This window comes from Canis aureus, chromosome 28 (genome assembly GCF_053574225.1).
Source record: "Canis aureus isolate CA01 chromosome 28, VMU_Caureus_v.1.0, whole genome shotgun sequence".
In the NCBI taxonomy this organism is placed as follows: domain Eukaryota; kingdom Metazoa; phylum Chordata; class Mammalia; order Carnivora; family Canidae; genus Canis; species Canis aureus.
The window spans coordinates 26,497,022-26,517,015 of record NC_135638.1 but is presented as its reverse complement, the minus strand read 5'-3'; the positions used below and the strand labels follow the sequence as shown (position 1 = coordinate 26,517,015).

The 19,994-nt window shown below is 34.6% G+C and overlaps 1 protein-coding gene across 6 annotated transcripts in view; it reads left to right on the top strand.

Moving 5' to 3' along the window:
• Positions 1-19,994, top strand: part of MTFR1 (mitochondrial fission regulator 1) — a 75,766-nt gene that overhangs the window by 41,783 nt on the left and 13,989 nt on the right. For 5 of the 6 annotated variants that reach the window (XM_077876759.1, XM_077876755.1, XM_077876757.1 and 2 more), the window contains exons 3-4: positions 1,909-2,007; positions 13,537-13,652. In XM_077876759.1, coding sequence (XP_077732885.1) covers positions 1,909-2,007; positions 13,537-13,652 — 215 coding nt within the window. Of the gene's footprint in view, positions 1-29; positions 152-1,908; positions 2,008-13,536; positions 13,653-19,994 lie in introns of those variants that run through there. The other variant, XM_077876760.1, reaches the window with a different exon arrangement.

The window sequence follows — 19,994 nt, the reverse complement described above, 5'->3', positions numbered from 1 at the left end:
TGATGCATAAGTAGTGTTCTACTACACCTACATCATAGAGTTTTGGCTTGTGACTAAATACAAGATTCAAGGGGAGAATGATTGAGTGATATAAGTGCCATTGCCCTGTGGATTTCTTTTTAAAAGATTAAGATCTATGAACATGTATAAGGTAGAGTTTGCTTAAATATTGTCTGTTCTAGAATTACTTGCCCACATTCTTATTTTTTTTCTTGGCCTTTTATGTTGAATTTGTAAAAGTGTGATGCTTCCCATTTTTGTCTAGTCAAATGTTTTTCTTCTCTCAGTCCTCATGTGTTAACATTATTTGTGTGATAATCCTCTGGATGATCATTGGTGTGAATGATTTGCATTCCTAAATTATAAGTAATTCTCTTCTAAGCTTCACAGTAGCTTTGCCTCTTTATATCCTTTGTTTAATATTCATATTTCAAAATCAGGGTCATCTTTCTAATGACCTATTTTCCACTTTGTACCATCTTTCTAATTTATATTTCCAAAGCAAGAGTTATGGTTTTTATTGGTTATAGTAGCCAGTGTAGGTTATAGTACTTCCTGGAACTGTCCCAGGTAATAGACAATGAAATTTTGAATATATTAATGGTGAAGTATATAAAAGTTGAGGCATATACTGGATATATATGTGTGTGTGTGTGTGTGTGTGTGTGTGTGTGTATAAAATCCTCACTTTGAGTCCTACTGTTATCTCTAATTGATTTTGGTTGCTAAAATCTAAGAAGTCCTATATATTGCTTCTATGCTCATTTTACAAGTTGTGCATGCTTTTAGAATGGTTTAAATGTCTAATTTGGGTTATGTGTTGGATCCACTGCTGTTTAAAATAACATTTATTCCTTGGTCATACTGCATATGTTAGGGTAATTGCATTCTTTAAATTAGAGTGACCATGGAGTGACTTTAAAAAGGGGTCAGTGTCTATTGCTCAGAATACATGCCAGCTGATTTAGTTTTACTTACTTAGTTTTAGGATAAAGCTGAATGTAAAATTTAATGAATTAAGTATAATGGTCATATCATTCTCACTCTTTTCTTTTTAAATTGCTTTTAATAGCATACCACCTTTCTTTGCCTCTCTGTCCAGGCTTTCAAGTGTAGCACTCAAAACAGATGGATAGTTTTTCTCTTTAAGGAAAATACTTGGGGAGAAGTTTCAAGGTACTTTATAATGATTTAACATTCTACATGTGTGTTTTTTTGTTTGCTTTTTGCTTTTGTGTAAAGCGTAGCATAATGTCCTGCGTGTATTATTATTTCATCTGAGAAATTCTCTAATTAAGGTCACCACAAGCCCATTTGGTACCTTTTGTAATTTAGGAAAAGTTAACTTAAACCTGGGACAGGGCCTCATAAGAAGATGCAGTACAACTGAATTTTGACCTGCACTTACACTTGAACAGACATTGTTGTGTAGTAAACAAAGTGAAGCCTCCTGAATGGTACAAATTCAGATTCTGAACTTTGTACTGATTTGGATTTGTTCTTGAAAAGTCCATTATAATAAATGTAGTTTACAGTTCTAAGAAATTTGTGTGTATATAAAGTTCTGAAACTAAAAATACAGTAGAGGAGGTATAAATAGTGTTTCCTTTGCAGAATAGTATGAAAATGCAGTTTTTTAATACAAATGTATTATTTTACAATTACTAGTTATTTTTCTGTATTTTTATATGCCTTACATTAAACCTTAATGTGTTAATCATAACTAGCTATATGTACTCTTAAACTTCTAATTGAGAAATATTAGTCATTTCCATAACATGTAGAGCATTCTGATTCTATAATTAATGTGTCAACATGTTATACAATTAATTGTCCAGTGCTTTGTAGTAACAAACTACAAACTTTCATAACCCTTGTAATTAAACTTGTTTTTTTCTATATCCTCAGGTACTTTGGTCTGGGAAGCCATATGGTTCATCTCGAAGTATCGTAAGGAAAATTGGTACTAATTTATCTCTGATCCAGTGTCCAAGAGTTCAGTTTCAGGTACTGCATTTTGTATATTTGGAATTTCATATTAATATATGTGCATTAGAAATGTAAATAGGCAAGAGAGCTTTTAAAAGCATTTTTGAACATTTCTATTAATGGTACTGTCAATAAAAGACAATAAAACCACAGTAAAGTCTTTTCTAACTTTACTTCCTCTGTGAAGTGATTATTCAAGCTTTTTAAAGCTCTTTAAGACATTTATCCTTCTTAAGAATACATACACAAAGATTCAGAAGCATATAATAAGCCAAGCAGTTGTTAATTCCCAGGTGACCTTGAACATGGCCTTAAGTTACTTTAGGAAGCTTTAGGTACCACCATTGTTTTCTTTAGTTATTATACCTTCTTTAGCAGACAGACAGCCGTTCTGTTCCCTTAGTTTATTTTTAGATATTTCTGTGGATGCCTTGTAAGTTACTTTCTCCATCCTTGATTTAAAGCTTAGCATTAATTGTAAGCACCATTGCCTTGGTAAAAACAGTCTCAAGACAAAGAAGTAACTGTGGCTCTCTGAATGAGATGATCGTGAAACCCTGAATTGGGAATACTTTTAAATGTGCAGGTCTTAGAATTCTGTTATAGCACCAAATTGGGAGCAACTATACTCTTTGGAGATAAACTGTTATTTTCTTGATTTGGGCTTTGTTCCTTATTGTTGTAATAGTGCTAGACATGTTCTTATTTTTCAGTAATTCTCGATAACAATAATAGTGCAGAATCAGTTCAACATTTAAGAATGTAAAGTTCAGTAGATATCAGTACCAATTCTAAATAGATTAGCATGTGTGAAATATGGAAAGTATATTTAACTCCTAATTCAATAGGTCAGACGTGCCCCTGCAAGCTTATTTGATATTATGTCTTACTCATAAATCAGCACTCGTGGTAGATGCAAAGAATCTATTCCTTAAGTAAGTGGTAGAAATTCACATTTGTTCAGGTTGATTAACAGGGTTGTTCATTATTGTGCTCATAATCTGCTTGCAAATTGGCAAAACCTTTGTGCATCAATCTAGAAAGTGACAGATTGGAACTTTCCAAGAAGTAAATTTTTTTTATCAAACCATAGGCTTTAAAAAAATAATGAAAATGAAATCTGTGGTGGTAACTCTCAAGCACAGTTTCTAAGAATTCGGTTCAATTAGATACAAATTGCTGATTGCTTCATTTAGCAACTTCCTTCAAATAACTGCTGTGTTAACTAAGGCTTGTTAACTTTTTTCTGGTTGCTCAGTTCCATTAAAATTTTCTTTTCATCTATTTATGTATCTACTTAACCTAGTTGCAGGAGAATTTGGCATAGCATTTGTGTTCATGTAGCTAGACATGTAGAAGGACATGAAGATAATTTAGCATTTTTTAGTAACAACCCAAATCTGCGTTGGTAGTCAGTGGGGTGAAATACTAGAGCCAAGTATATTTTCTTAGATTCTTTTTCTCTGTGTTATTAGTCACTTAAAAAGTATAAGCAGAATTAAGAATACTAGATTTAGTATAGGAGCTGCATTTGAATAAAGATGGATAAACATAGGAGAGAGGTAAGGTAAGAGAAAGATTCATGATCTACTTGAGAACGTAGTGGAAGATAGAATACATTTGTTTACAGAGAGATTTTTGTTTCCAGGTGATTTTATAGCATATTGAGTCTTTCCAAATTCAAGATAAGTATTAAAGTGAATGTTTTATCTGCTAACTATAGACATTTTAAATGTGCGCATATTCCTTTGTATCTTCTATTATTTTTTAACTAATCTGTCAGAAAAGAAAAAATGTGGAATTTTTAAAAACCTGCAATTTAGAGTAGTAAAGTTGAAAATGCATTTTTTGCTATTTTCCTGGCTCATTTAGGGATTTGATTGATATGGAATGTATTTGGACTATCTAGAAATCCAACATGAGTAAATTCTGTAGAAAGTCTGGAACTGGGGAACCACAATTGGACCCAGAGAAAGTAGATACCATATTTGTAGGGCCATATTCAGGAGACAAAAAATCAAAATGGCTTAAACTTGAATAGGGCATTCATGGGTCAGGAGTTAGGTAGCTAAAACCAAGTCCCTCCAGTGTTCTGGGTAATTTCAATCTTAGGATTTATCTGAAACTTAGCATTTTATGTTCTTTACTTCTTGTATTTCTGTTGGCTTTCACTTCCATTTCTTTTCTACTGCTCATACTCACAGGCAACACCTCAACTCTGTCACCCTCAATTCAATTTTACCTTTGAAATCTTAAGCTTCATTATGGTTCCTTCAAAATCACGCCATCTTTTCACTGTCATCAGCTGACCCTTATAGCTGTAGACAAGTAATGATAGGCAAGATGGGCTGATTACTTATTGTTGTGAAGGTTAGACAAAATAATCCATATTAAAGCCCTGAGTATAACTGGTACATAATTAGTGCACAATAGAAGTGTGGTGCATTTCTAGAAGAAGTGGTGGTGATTTTGTTGTTATTATTGCCACCTTACAGTTGATAGCAAATTAACTTTCTTGCTATTACTTGCTAGGGAAGTAATTCAACTCCCTGGTTTTACAAATTGGATTTATAGAGTCACAAGCCAGAGTACAGATCAACATATATATTTACACCATCATCCAGTTAATGGACTCAATGAATATTGCACTAGGGATAAAATAATGCAATAAGTGTAAAAAAAAGAAAACAAACCATATAAAAGCACTCAGTGTGGTTCTTTGCTACGTTATTTGAAGAAGACTTACCTATAACCCCATAGCTTTTTCCCAGACTTCATTTTGTGAGTGCTAGAAAGGAGTTGGCTACTTTATACTCCAAACAGGATCTCTAGACCCTTCATATTTACTTTTTTAAATTGTTTTTAAAAAAATTTAATTCCAGTATATAGATATTTTTAAAGACTTTATTTACTTATTTATGAAAGACATAGAGACAGGCAGAGGGAGAAGCAGGCTCCATGGAGGAGTCTGACGTGGGACTCGATCCCAGGACTCTGGCATCATGCCCTGAGCCAGAGGCAGATGCTCAACCACTGAGCCACCCAGGTGTTCCAATTCCAGTATAGTCGATATATATTGTTATATTAGTTTCAGGTATACAGTTTAGTGGTTCAACAATTCTGTACATTATTCAGTGCTCATCATAGTAATTATACTCTTTAATCCCCATCACTTACTTCACCCATGCCCCCTCCCATCTTCTCTCTGGTACCCATCAGTTTGTCCTCTATAGTTAAGAATCTTTTTCCCCCTCCCATCTTCTGTCTGGTACCCATCAGTTCTCTATAGTTAAGAATCCTTTTTTTTTTTTTTTTTGGTTTGTCTCTTTTTTTTTCCCCTTTGTTTTGTTTACCTGATCCCACATGTGAGTGAAATCATATGGTATTTGTCTTTTCTCTGACTGACTTCACTTAGCATTGTACTTTCTAGCTCTGTCCATGTCTTTGCAAATGGCAAGATTTTATTTTATTTTTTTATGGCTAAGTAATATTCAATTATATATATATTGTATCTTTATCCATTCATCTTTGGCCAGTTGGGCTGCTTCATAATTGGGTTGCTTCTATAATTTGGCTCTCTTAATAATACTACTATAAACATTGGAGTGCATGTATGCCTTTGAATTACTGATGTGATTTTTGAGTAAATACTCAGTGTGATTTCTAGGTAGGGTACTTCTATTTTTAACTTTTTTTTTTTAATACTTGATTTATTTGAGAGAGAGAGAGGAAACATAAGCAGGGGTAGCAGTAGAGGGAGAAGGAGAAACAGTCTCCCCTCTGAGCAGGGAGAGCAGTGCAGGGCTCAATCTGTGGACTCCATGATCCTGGCCTGAGCCAAAGGCAGATGCTTGACTGACTGAGCCACCCAGGTGCTCTATTTTTAACTTTTTGAAGAACCTCCATATTTTCCAGAGTGGCTGCACCAGTTTGCATTCTCACCAACAGTGCATGAGGGTTCCTTTTTTGCCACATCCTTACCAACACTTATTTCTTGTGTTTTGATTTTAGCCATTCTGACAGGTGTGAGGTGATATTGTAGTTTTGATTTGCATTTCCCTGATGATGAGTGATGTTGAACATCTTTGGGTGTGTCTGTTGGCTATCTGGGTATCTTCTTTGGAGAAATATCTGTCCATGTCTTCTGCCCACTTTTAATCGGATTATTTATTTTTTGGGTTTTGACTTGTATCAGTTCTTTATTTATTTTGGATACTAACCCTTATCAGATATATCCTTTGCAAATATTTTCTCCCATTCAGTAGGTTGCCTTTTAGTTTTGATTGTTTTCTTTGCTGTGTAGAATCTTTTTGGTGTAGTAAACTGTTCAGATTTACTTTAATTGAAGAAAAGTACACTTTCCTGGGCCCTTTTCACCCTTGAGTCACAATTAACATACTTCTGGCCATAAGCATTTTTTGTATTTGGATATTAGTTTCCTTCGAGGTAGGAACCCAGATGAAGACAAAGTGAGAGTAGGTTCTTGATTTTCTCCTAGTACTTATTCCAGTTTCATGAAGCCAAAAGAAAATTCAGATCATGGAAGAACTTGGAAAAGCAGTGAGCCCTGGGAGATGGGGAGGAATGGTGTGCAGAGGTTTTAATTTGCTGTGGTTCTCAATCACTATATGCATATTTGAATCACTAGGGACTTTATTTTTTTTTAAAGGTTATATTTATTTATTCATGAGAGACACAGAGAGAGAGACAGAGACAGACACAGGAAGAGGGAGAAGCAGGCTCCATGCAGGGAGCCCAATACGGAACTCAATCCCGGGTCTCCAGGATCACATTCAGCCCTGGGCTGAATGTGGCGCTAATAAACCCCTGGGCCACCGGAGCTGCCATGAATCATAGGAACTTTAAAAAAAAATAGTAAATTCATGCTCAGGCCCCTTCTTTCCAGGTAGTTTTATATGCGCCACCTCCTTGCAAAACACAGAGCTTTTAAAAAATATATGTCCTTTCAGGTCTCACTAAATCTGATTTTCATACATTTGGTTTTTTTACCTCTTGAAGGAGGTTCTTATGCAGCTGAGGTTAAAGTTTTTCTTAAATTAGTAACAATTATCTACTGACTTATAAAAGTAATCACAAAAGCACTTTGGGGATGCATTTTTATAAATTTTAAATTGTATGAGTTAAAAACATGGTTTGTTCAATGCTTTTTGGGGTGATAGATATATAAACTATATATAAAAAACTTGAAAAAAAAATGATCTGAATCTTACCAGAAAAACTGGGGTGGGCCATTTGGCAGTGGGGTGTAGAAGTTTGACTTTCAGCTTTGTAACTGGCAGACCTCTGGGAATTTAATCTGGGCTACCTTTTTTTCCCTTTGGAAACCCTGCCCCAGCCTGTTTTCTTCGATTGCTAGGAGTTCTTAGAATTGGTGGTGGAGGGAAGGTTCTATAACCAAGTAATGAATGAAGTTCTTACTAAAGTTCATATACTATGATGAAATCTGGAAGTAAAATAGCTACTTGTCACAGCCCATCTTTATTTAGCAAATGAACTTGAAATCTGTACGTTCTTGTGGGGGCTTTTGATTAGTGATGGACCAAAAAAGATGTGATGTCCATCCTTACTGGAATATGATTCAGTGGGAGAGAGATTTAACAAGGAAATATTCTTTTTTTAAAAGATTTTATTTATTCATGAGAGAGAGAGGGAGGGAGGGAGGAAGCAGAGACACAGGCAGAAGGAGAAGCAGGAGCCTGACTTGGGACTTGATCCTGGTCTCCAGGATCAGGCCTTGGGCTGAAGACGGCGCGGCACTAAACCGCTGAGCCACCTGGGCTGCAAAATATTCTAATAAACATATAATTATGATTTATACTAAATGCAATAAAGGAGGGTGCTTGGGTGGCTCAGTTAAGTGTCTGCTTTTGGCTCAGGTTTTGGTCTCAGGGTCCTGTAGTCAAATCTGGTTTGATTCCTTTTAAGTATTTAGAAAAGTATCGTCTTCCTTTTATAAATAAACATGCCTAGGAAGAAAACTGCAATTTTTGTGACTTTTGTGGGAAAGTAAGAAGTCTTGAGGTCAAAATGTCATTTTCTTAATATACCTCACTTCCTACAAACTAGTAACTTCCTGTATTGTGGTAAGATTTTATAGACAAACCAGCTCAACAGGGAGTCAGCTTCTCCCTCTTTCATTCTGGCTACCTCTGTGTGCATGCCTGCATTCTCTGTCAAATAAATAAATAAAATCTTAAAATAAAATGTTGTGAAGAAAAAAGCAGTGTAGCCTGGGAGAAGATAATAATGGTGGTCTGGGAAGACCCATCTGGAGGAATGACAGGTAAAGATTACGAAGAGCCTGTCTGCTGATTTAGGGAGAAGGATAGAGTTGAGGGAAGAGAGAATATGTGCAGAGAGCTAGTTCTAAGGAAAGAGAGAAGTCCTTGTTTGAGGAACCTAAGACTTGTCAAGAACTAGCGTAGTGGGACTTTGTGTGGTATAGTGGTTTTTAGTTTCTGAGGCATCTGAAGGTAAGTACCTGAATTAATACTAAAAATAACTGTTAATGGGACGCCTGGATGGCTCCGTGATTGAGCCTCTGCCCTCGGCTCAGGTCCTTATCCTGGGATCGAGTCCCGCAGGGAGCTTGCTTCTGTCTCTGCCCCTCTGCCTCTGTTTCTGTGTCTCTCATGAACAAATAAGTAAAATCTTTTAAAAATAATACTGTTAAATTTAACAATTTTTTTAAGTTATTTGATATTCTGGAATATGCTGGCGTGTGATATCAAACTCTGTGATGTTCATTTCTTGGTATTTTTAGCTCTAAAATGGCCATTAAGAAAAATGAAATTCAGATAACAATATTATGTTTTATAAATTTGGTAGTGTGGCACAATGATTTGAAGCCTAACTATAAATAATAATGAAAATTGTGATGTTTTATTCTTAGTAATTGGCAACTTACTTTCTTCCTCCTCCTCCCCCCCTCCCCCTCTTTGAGAGCATGTGGTCGGGGGAGGAGCAGGCTCTACACTCAGTGCAGAGCCCAAGAGATCATGACTTGAGCAGAAATCAAGAGTCAGGATGCTTAACCAAGTGAGCTCTCCAGGTGCCCTTCAGTAATTGACTTCTTAAAGAATAGCTTGTCCAATGGGGATCCTGTTACTTACTGTCTTGGGTTATTTTGAAAGATAAACACATTTCCCTCCCTTTGTCTCTCTGAGCCACCTGGGCTGCAGGTGGTTTCTTTTGTCCCTGTTTCTTTTGTCCCTGTTCCCTCCTTCTCTTTCTACCCTCTCCCATTCTAAGCATAATGAATAGAAAGCTTTAGTAAATGCTCAGTTTTTATTTTATTGTTTGAGAGAGCATGAGGGAGGGGAGAGTGGGGAAGGGGCAGCAGCAACAGGGAGAGAGGGAGAATCTTAAACAGGATCCACACTTAGTATGGACCTTGATGCAGGGCTTGATCTCGACCCTGAGATCATGACCTGAGCCAAAAATCAAGAGTCAGAGGCTTAACCAACTGGGCTCCTAAATGCTCAATTGTTTTTTGTTTTGTTTTGTTTTTTTAAAGTGACCATACTACTCAGAAACAGTAGTGGCTGAGGCTTGGCTAGAATACTGAATTTAATGCACTTTACACAGGTATACTGCATGGCTTACTGTATGTCACTATATTAAGAGACAGAAATTTTGCTTTCAGTTTTTCTTTGGCAGGAATTGGTAGAAAAAGAATAATAAAATCTAAGTAAAAGCTAGAGATTATTTTGCCATGCTGCTTTTAAGAATACATGTTTTCCATTAGACTATAAACAAATAATGGTAAAATAGTCTATTTACTATAACACCCTTTTTGGCAAGAAACTGAGGGAATTCAGGTTCCTAATACAGTGTGTTTATTTTATGAAAAGTCACATTAGGACAAAGTTAGCTCTTCTAATATTTTATTCTAGGTATTGCAACTTTTATACAAGCTTTGTATTTTTCTTTCATGCATTTTATTAGATCAGTTAATTTTCTTGATACAGTTTTACATCGTCAGAATATTCAAAATTATCTAAAGTTACTAAAATTCCTGAAATATAATTGAATTTTGGATAACTTAAATTGTATTAGATGTTGAAATGAGCTTCTTAAAATCAGTAAAAATATAATGCTACTACTGAATTTTTTCTGCATGAAATGTTTTTCATACTTTTTGAAAGGAATTTGGATACTTACAAATCAATAAACACTAATTTTACTTTTAAATTTTATAATGGGGATCCCTGGGTGGCGCAGCGGTTTAGTGCCTGCCTTTGGGCCAGGGCACGATCCTGGAGACCCGGGATCGAATCCCACGTCGGGCTCCCAGTGCATGGAGCCTGCTTCTCCCTCTGCCTATGTCTCTGCCTCTCTCTCTCTCTCTATCATAAATAAATTTTTAAAAAATTAAAAAAAATTTTAAAATGCCCTTGACTTTGAAAAAAATTTTTTTCTATTACCTTCCTTGTATTTCTGTGTGTGTCTTCTCCCCTCTCCCCCCACCCCTAACAATAGCTATGGTAGAACAGGACCTTGCTAGAACTTTCAGTAAGTTGGCTTTGTCTTTTTCAAACTTCCCATAGGTCATCCATGCATGTCAGTAGTGGCATATAAATCGTACTTCCAACAATTCCATGCCATCAGCCCCCTTGCCTGCACTGATGTCACCTTAACTGGTATTTACTAAGTGAATTGTCTTTCCCATTCCATGCTTGTTACTCAGTGTACATTTCAGCAGCAACTGAAATGCTTTCTTAAAAAAAGATTAGTGTTACTATTTCTTTTCACTTTTATTTTGTCATTTGGATGAGTTTGGTTTCTTTCAGGGACTGTTAGCCTTTTTTTTTTTTTTTAATGGCATAAATCACTGCTATGTAGATATATTAAGATGACTTTGTTTTGTGGGGCAGGATGTCCATTAGGAATGATACAGATATGATCATTTCTGGAATTGATTCTTGGCAGGATCATTAACCCTTTCATCTCATTGAGCACATTATAGACATAGTATTATTTCAGCGACTTCATATAGTCCTTAGTAAGATTGTAAACTAAATCTATGGAAAATTTTTTTTTTTTTAATTTATACAGAAAGCAACATTTCATGTTTAAATATGGGAAGTACTACATATGTGAAATTGAGATACATTGTTTAATCTTTGTTATAAAATACTCTGAAAAGCTTGAGTTAACTTTTATATTTTTAAGTATTTAGAAAAGTATCATCTTTTATAAATAAACATGTCTAGGAAGAAAACTGCAATTTTTGTGACTTTTGTGGGAAAGTAAGTCTTGAGGTCAAAATGTCATTTTCTTAATATACCTCACTTCCTACAAACTAGTAACTTCCTGTATTGTGGTAAGATTTTATAGACTAGTTCTAGAATAGTTACAATTAGATTGATCTTTCATTAACTCTAGCACCTTAGGGAGGTACCATTCAGGTTTTGCTTTTTTGATCTTTCATTTTACAAAATAGCCTATTAAACACTGTATCATCTAGAACCTTCCACCGAGCTTGGGGACCTTTTTGTGTAAGGATCTCCATGTAACCTACTTGTAATCTCCCTGTTACAGTGTTATGGGAATATTAATACATCATTTTGTTTTCAGTATTGGATAGGAATAATATTAAATTTTTCTGGTTCTAGTAAGTTATATTAATTTAAGTTGTATAAGATACCCATCGACTGAATGTGTGTTTATTGACTTATCTGGATAAATTTCTGAAATATAAGGGGGAGAAAGTAAAAATGTCTGATTTTTCTTTGATCATATCCCTTGACAGTGTACTTCTAAGGTGTTTACTTTTTTTTTCTTATAGCCACAGGTGTATTCCACTATGTGCTTTACATTTGTGTTTTGAAAGACTTTTCACCTTAATTCCATTATTAGTTTTTGTTTTTGTTTTTGCTCAAGATTAGATTCTTAAGTATATACCCTTTTAATACAGCTTGTTTTCCCTGTTGCCTGTACCCGTCTTCCCCAAAAGCCCTAGTTAAAGGCATTTTAAATATTTGATATTCTTAAGTACGTTATCAAAATGTCAGTTTTCTAATGCTACTTTTTTAAGTTGATAATGTTAGATAATTATGATATCAGAATGGGTGCACATACCAGCAGCCAGTATGTTCCGTTAGAATTTGTAATATTAAAGACATTTAAAATTTTTAACTGTTTCAGTATTAGTGGGTTTGCATGGTATATTTTACATTTGAGGAAAAAGCATTATTTTAAATGTAGCTTCCAAAAGCTTGATCTGACAGTAAGAGTATTAAGAAGGTTCAAACAAAGCTTGGGTTATAGCAGAAACTTTTTTTTTTTTTTTTAAGATTTTATTTATTTATTTGAAAGAGAGTAAGAGCACACAAGCCAGGGGGAAGGGGCAGAAGAATAGGGAGAAGCAAACTCCCTGCTGAACAGGGAGACTTAGTGGGGTTCAGTTCTGGGACCCTGGGATCATGAGCCTACTTCTTCCTCTGCCCTCTCTCTCTCTGTGTCTCATGAATAAATAAATAACATATTTAAAAAATAATAAAAAGCTTACATTTTCCTTTTTTGTTTAAAGCTCACTGTTACTAATTTTTAGGAAGTATTAATCTGATAACTTCATTTTAAAATTATTCATTGGCCATCTGACTCTGAGGCATTACACTTATTTTTATTTTTACTTTTAAGATTTTATTTATTTCAGAGAGAGAGAGAACACAAACAGGAGGAGAGGAAGAGGGAGAGGGAGAAGCAGACTCGCCACTGAGCAGGGAGCCCATAGGATGCAGGGCTCTCCATCCCAAGACCTTGGGATCATGACCTGAACCAAAGGGAGATGCTTAACAGATTGACCCACCCCAGGAGCCCCAAGGCATTACACTTATAACAAAACTTAAATTTAATTCAATTAAATTATCTTTCTTATTTTTTAAAGTAAATTTTGGAACTTGCATGCTTTTTCTTTGTATTTCAGAATATTCTGTTTATGTGGATAAGGTCAGCTAGAGAATTCTGTTCTATTTTTGTTCTTTAATACAGTTAATACTTTTATTTAAAAATCATGATTTGAGGATTTTTAAAAAATGTATTTTAAGCATTTTTAAATTTTTTAACTTTTTTTTTAGCATTTTAACAGCATATCTATATAATATCCATTTAAAAATATTCCCAGATTTAGCACAAATTGGTCATTTGCTTGTTCTTGTTACTATACTTTTTTAAATTAAATCTCTTCAAAAAGTTGAATTTTAATGCTTACGTTCCAAATATTTTCATAATGTTTTTTAGGATGAACAGAATTTTTTACTTGCTTATTTGTTGACTTGTTTTTAAAGCCAACAAACAAGGTCTCATTTGATCTGTAAAATAAAAATTGAATAAACTCAAGTTGTAATTCAGAGGTTGTCATACACTAGTAGGCAATAGTGTGACATAACTAATGGCCCCTTTTGTGGGGACCTTCAATATCCATGTGTTTGTAACACCAGAGCGGATGATTTTTCTATAGGTGATTTAAAGTTTTAGTCTAACATTTTGGTGCCAAAGAACTTTCCTATTTATAATTTACAGCTTACCAGTCCTACTACAGAGTGGAGCCCCAGCCATCCAGGAGAAGATGCGGTGGTGTCTTTTGCTGATGTTGGATGGGTAGCTAAAGAAGAAGGAGAATGTTCAACGAGACGAAGGTTAGTCTGGAAGGCTATCAGAAATGAGATGCAGTATTTATCATTTTAAAAGGTGATACATTTGCAGTATTTCCACTTAGCCTAATTTGATCTCTAGTAATTAAGCCAATTGTTTTTCTCAAGCGGTTTTATTTTCTGTTCATTTTAAAGACTTAACTAGTATTTATGAAGTTCCTAGAGACATTATAACTGTGTCTTAAGTCCTTATCATAGAATTGCCTGCCATTCAAAAGTTTAATATGAAACAAAAATCAACTGTCATAAAAATGTTGAGATAAGTAATAATAATGGTTTTATTGGAGCAGAGGAACCTGTGGGTCATATTAGGGAATTTGTATAATCACTGGAGAAGGCTTCCTAAAAGTTGTGTCAAGAAGAGTTTTGTTTCAAAGGACATGAAGTGTAAAAGTTAGAGTGATGCTTCCATTTATTTGAAAGAGCCTGAATAAATTATTGACTATGCTTCAGTCTATTAAATAGTCATGCAGCATATTCAACTCTTTCTTATTAGACCTCAAAGATACAGAGATAAAATAAGACACTGATTTCCAGGAATATTTCTTGTGCTGGAGGAGATTAAAAAGGAAATAAACAATGTTGATACTATAAAGTTAGTAAGTAAATACAGAAGACCACTGTGGGATGAGAGAGGTTTGGCAAGACTTCTTGGAGGAAAGGATGCTAAAGATGAAGGACAACCTGCTTGAAGTAGGAGAGTTTCATGGAAGGGAGTCCAACTAATGACCAGTGTCAAATACTTAGAGGCTAGGTAAATTTAAAAATGAGCCAATTTCAGTTTTGTCTTGCATTTGGAAGATAATCATTGACTTTAGCAAGAATAATTTTATTTGAATGCAGTTAGCTGAATATAATGAAGATCAAACAATCCAAGAGCAAAGAAGGAATTTTATTTGAATGACATTAGAAGTAAGGACATAGTAGTAGATGAACACAGACCAGGTATTGCAGGATTAGTAGGTAAAGACCCTTTCTTTTTAAAGATGTTCATTTTTTAAATTAAGCTTTTCATTTTGAGATAATAGATTCTTCACATACAGTTGTAAGAAATAATATAGAAACCTTTCCTATACTCTTTGCCCAGTTTTTTCCAGTGATAAGATCCTGCAAAAATGCTACAGTATTACAAGCAGGATGTTGACACTATTAAAAGTCAAAATGCAGAACATTTCTATATCTCATATCCCTCATGTTGTTCTCTTATGGCTGCACCCACTTCCCTTCCCTCTCCAACCTCTCCTTAATAACTGTCATTTATCTGTTCCCTGTTTTCATAATTTTGTCATTTCAAAAATGTTGCGTAAATTGAATCATACAGTATGCAACCTTTTGGGACAGGCTTTTTTCACCAAGCATGATTCTCTAGTGATTTGTCCAGATTGTTATATATGTTGTGTATATATATATATGTGTGTGTGTGTGTGTGTGTGTGTATTTATATGTTATATATATGTGTGTGTGTGGGGTGTATAAAATCAGTAGTTTTTTTTTTCCTTTTTAGGACAGAGTACTAGTATGGGTGAACCATAGTTTGTTTGACCATGCCCAGTTGATGGACATCTGGATTGATTCCATTTTTTTTTTAAGATTTTATTTATTTATTTATTCATGAGAGACAGAGGCAGAGACATAGGCAGAGGGAGAGCAGGCTCCATGCAGGGAGCCCGACATGCGACTCGATCCCAGGTCTCCAGGATCACGCCCTGGCCGAAGGCAGCGCTAAACCGCTGAGCCACCCGGGCTGCCCTGATTCCAGTTTTTGACTATTATGATTAAGGTTGCTGTGATCATTTGTGAACAGGATTTTGTTTTTGTTTTTTTGTTTTTGTTTAAAAGATTTATTTATTTATTCATTCATGAGAGACCCACAGAGAGAAGCAGAGACACATAGGCAGAGGGAGAAGCAGGCTCCATGCAGGGAGTCCGATGCAGGTCTTAATCCTGGGACCTCAGGACCACACCCTGAACCAAAGGCAGATGCTCATCCACTGAGCCACCCAGGCATCCCTGTGAACTGGATTTTGAATGAATATAAGTTTTTATTTCCCTGGGATGAATGCCTGTGAGTGTAATTGGTGGGTCATCTCAGTCATAAGATAGTTGCATGTTTACGTTTTAAGAAACTGACAAACTGTCTTCCAGAGTGGCTATACCATTTTACTTTTCTACTAGAAATGTATGCAGTATCCAGATGCATCTTCACCAGTATTTGATGTCGTCATTCTTTTCTCTTGCCAATTCCTGATTCTTCATTTGTTCTGGTAACATGTCTATATATTCCTATTTTACCTCTAATGGAAGAAGTCCTCATGGACTTAAGTTATGGCTTGAACTGGTCCGTTTTGCATGATTTCTTTCATTATCTGTTTTATTGGAGGAGACTGGAGGAGAACATTGATCTATCAGATTTCTCAATGTTGTTGGGATGTGGCCTTTTTTTTTTTTTTTTATAGTTTTGTTTACATTTAAGTCTGTGATCTTTTTATGGTTTTAGTGTCAAGATAATACTAGCTTCATAAAATGAATTGAACAGTGCTTTTCCTATGGTCTGAAGAGATTGTATAGGAGGGATACTATTTAAATATTTCATAGTTTTCTCCAGTGAAATCATCTGGGCCTGGAGACTTCTTTTTGGTGTGTTTTAAAATTATGAATTCAGTTTCCTTAAAGTTACAGGATTGTTTTATCAATTTCATGTTAGATGAGATGTAGTAATTTGTGCCTCTCAAGAAATTGGTCCATTTCATTTAAGTGGTCAAATTTATGTGTACAATATTTGTAGTATTTCTTGTTTTGTTGTTTACAAGGTCTATAGTATTCCCCATTTCATTCTTGATAGTAGTAATTTGTATCTTTTTTTGACTTGTCAATTGTATTAAGCTTTTCAAAGAACCAGTTCTTTTTGTGGATGTTCCTGTTTTTCTGTTTTCAATTTTATGGATTTTTTTTCCTCCTAATATTTTCTTCTAGCTGTTTTGAGTTTATTTTGCTCTTATTCTTCTAGGTTTTTAAAGTGGGAGCTTACATTATTAATTTGAGACTTTTCCTTTTTTCTAATATAGTAGTCCTCCTTTGTGGTTCACTTTCCACAATTTCAGTTACCCACAGTCAGTTGCAGTCCAGATGCAGATGATTCTCCTCTGACATATCAGAAGATCAGTAGTAGCCTAATTCTACATGACAATGCCTATATCATTCACCTCACTTCATCTCATCATGTAGGCATTTTATCATGTGTCATCACAAGAAGGATAAGTACAGTACAATAAGATAGTTTGAGAGAGATCACCTTCATGTAACTTTTATTACAGTAGATTGTTGTAATTGTATTTTATTAGTAGTAATTATTAATCTCTTACTGTGCCTAATTAAACTTTATCGTCAGTGTATATGTAGGCAGGAACATAGTATATATAATATTCAGTATTCTTTACAGTTTCAGGCATCCATGGGGGGTCTTGGAACATATTTCCTCATGGGTAGGGGGAGACTACTGTAAAACCATTTTAGTGCTATACATTTCCCCCTCAACATTGCTTTGGCTGCACCCCACAAGTTTCAGTTCATTGTATCTTTTAAAAATCTAGTTTACTGTATTTTTTTTTTTTTATTTCCTTTGAGACATCTTCTTTGACCTATGGCTTATTTCGAAGTTTATTTAGTTTCCAAATGTTTGGAAATTTTGCTCTTGGTTCTAGTTTGAATCTCTTGTGGTCAGAGAACACATGCTGTATACTTCCATTCTTTAAGTTTGTTGAATTGTTTTTATTTTAATGGTCCCATATATGGGCCCTTTTCATTTATATTCTGTGGTTACTTCAGAAAAAAGTGTACTCTGTTGTCCATGGAATACCCTATAAATCTCAAATAGATCGTGTTGAATTTTTCTCTATCCTTCCTGATTGTCTAACAGTTGTAGTAAAGGGGTGTTGAGATTCAACTATCTGTGGGTTTGTGTATTTCTCCTTTCGGTTTTAACAGTACTTGCTTTTCATATTTTGAAGTCTGTTTGGTGCATACATATTAGAACTTATATATTAGAATAGTGTCTGACTATTTCACTATTTAGTGTCCCTCTCTGTCCAGATCGTTTTCTGTATTTTATTGATATATTTTCACTCTGCCTATGTCATTACATTTGAAGTGAATTTCTTGTAGACAGCATACTGTTAAGTCCTACTTTTTTGGGTCACTCTGTCAATGTCTTTTAATTGGTGTATATAAAAAAAATAATAATAATAATAATTGGTGTATATATAAACCATTTACATTTATGTAATTATTATGTTAGAGTTGAAGTCTACTCTTTTTCTTCTTTTTTGTGGGATACTTAGACAGTTTTTGGGGGGGAATTCTTGATTTATCCATGTTTTTGAGTCTCTCTCCTTGTAAAGTTCTTTGAGTGGTTGGTCTAAGTATTACATTGTATATATCTAATTTACCACATTCTATTGGTGTTGTCATTTTGCCAGTTAATCTTCTCCTTTATGTCCTTACACCCTCCCCTGTTTGTAATTTTCTTAAAAATGTTCTCTCCAGACATTTTAGAATCATATCAGATAGTATGCTATTTCCCTGAACCATGAAACTTACAGGAGAAAATAAGTCTACTTACTTACTCATACTTTTGCTGTGTTTTTCTTTCTGCTTGATACAGTTTCTTCTTTTATTGCTTTCTTTCTGTTTAGAGAACTTCTTTAGCTACTCTTTTAGGGTAGATGTGCTTGCTCTCCATTTTTTTAGGTTTTTTTTTTTCACTTGAGAATTCTTGATTTTTTCCAATTTTGAGGGATATATTTGTTGGATATGAGGTTATGAGTTCTTAGTTTTTTCCTTTAGCACTCAAGAAATATATCCGTTTCTTCAAGCCTCTGTGGTTCAGATGAGGAATCCTGTCTTGTGAAGTTTTTCCCCTATAGCTAGCTGCTATGAAAATTTCTCCTTTGTCTTTGGTTTTCAGAATTTTGAATGTTTCTTGGCATTTATTTCTTTGGGTTTATTCTTTTTGGGTTCACTCAGTTTCTTGAATCTTCGGGTTTATGTCTTTTGTCATTTCTGTAAATATTTTACGTGTTTTTTTTCTTTTTTTTGTACTTTTTCAGCCTAGCCCTCTGTCTCCTGAGAACCTGATAACACAAATATTAGATCTTTTATAGCTCAACAGGTTACTGAGACTGTTCATTCTTTTTTCTAGTCTGTTTGCTTTTTGTTTTTCTGATTGAATAATTTATTCTATCTTCGAAGTCACTGTTGCTTTCCTCTGTCTTCACCATTCTATTTTTGATCCTGTCCACTGTGTTTTTCAGTTATTTTACCTATTCTAAAGTTTTCATTTGGTTCTTCTTTATATTTTCTGTTTCTTTGCTGTTTTTCATTTATTTCAAGAGTGCTGGTAATTGCTCACTGAAGCCTTTTTATCACACCTTCTTTACAGTATGCAGATAATTTTAACATCTCTGTCTTCTCAGAGTTGGCATCTATTGTCTTTTTCATTCAGTTTATGTTCCTTAGGGTTCTTGGTATAAGGAATGATTTTTTTTTCCTCCAAAAAACAGATTCATGTATTTCAAATCCTTATACATTTTTTCCTTGCCTTTTTGTTGCTGGGATGTCCAGTACAATAGTAAAGCATTTCCTTTTATCTTTTGATTTTATAATGTATCATCTATTCCAAATTTAAACTACAATGGAAATAGTAAAATAATAATAATAATAATAAAAACAGTCAAACAAAATAACAAACACTATTTTAAGTAACAAATCCAGAGGCCTTTTCTTAAACCTTTCTCATGATTCTGCATCACTGACCATTATTTATTAACTTTCTTAAACCTTTCTTCTTCCTTGGCTAGATTCTCATCCTCTAACGCCTTATAGATATCCCTAAGTTTTGGGGGGGTTTTTGTTTGTTTTTGTTTTTTTTTTTTAACCGTTCTTATTAACTGTTGGGAAATCATTTTAAGGTCTATGATTCTTCAGAGCCAGGCCAGCTCCAGGTGTTTTCCTTTTCTTCTGGGGCAAAACAGAAAGAAAAGTCCCTCAATCTCTGAGGTTCTTCTCTCAGGAGTGGAATGCATTCTCCCTTCTTCTGTCCTCTTTTTTGTACTCCTTAAGGGTTTTACTAATAATTAGAAATAAGTTACAGAAGTCCCCAAATCTTCACAATGTTTTATTTTTTTATTTTTTTCACAATGTTTTAATCCTTGATCTACACACAGAAATTCCTTTCAGTAGAAGAGGCTGCTTGGAAGACTTTCCCCTTTAAATAGGGATCCTGCCAGATACTTACTTCCCAGGCTTTTTTTTGCAGGGGGAGGAGGGCTC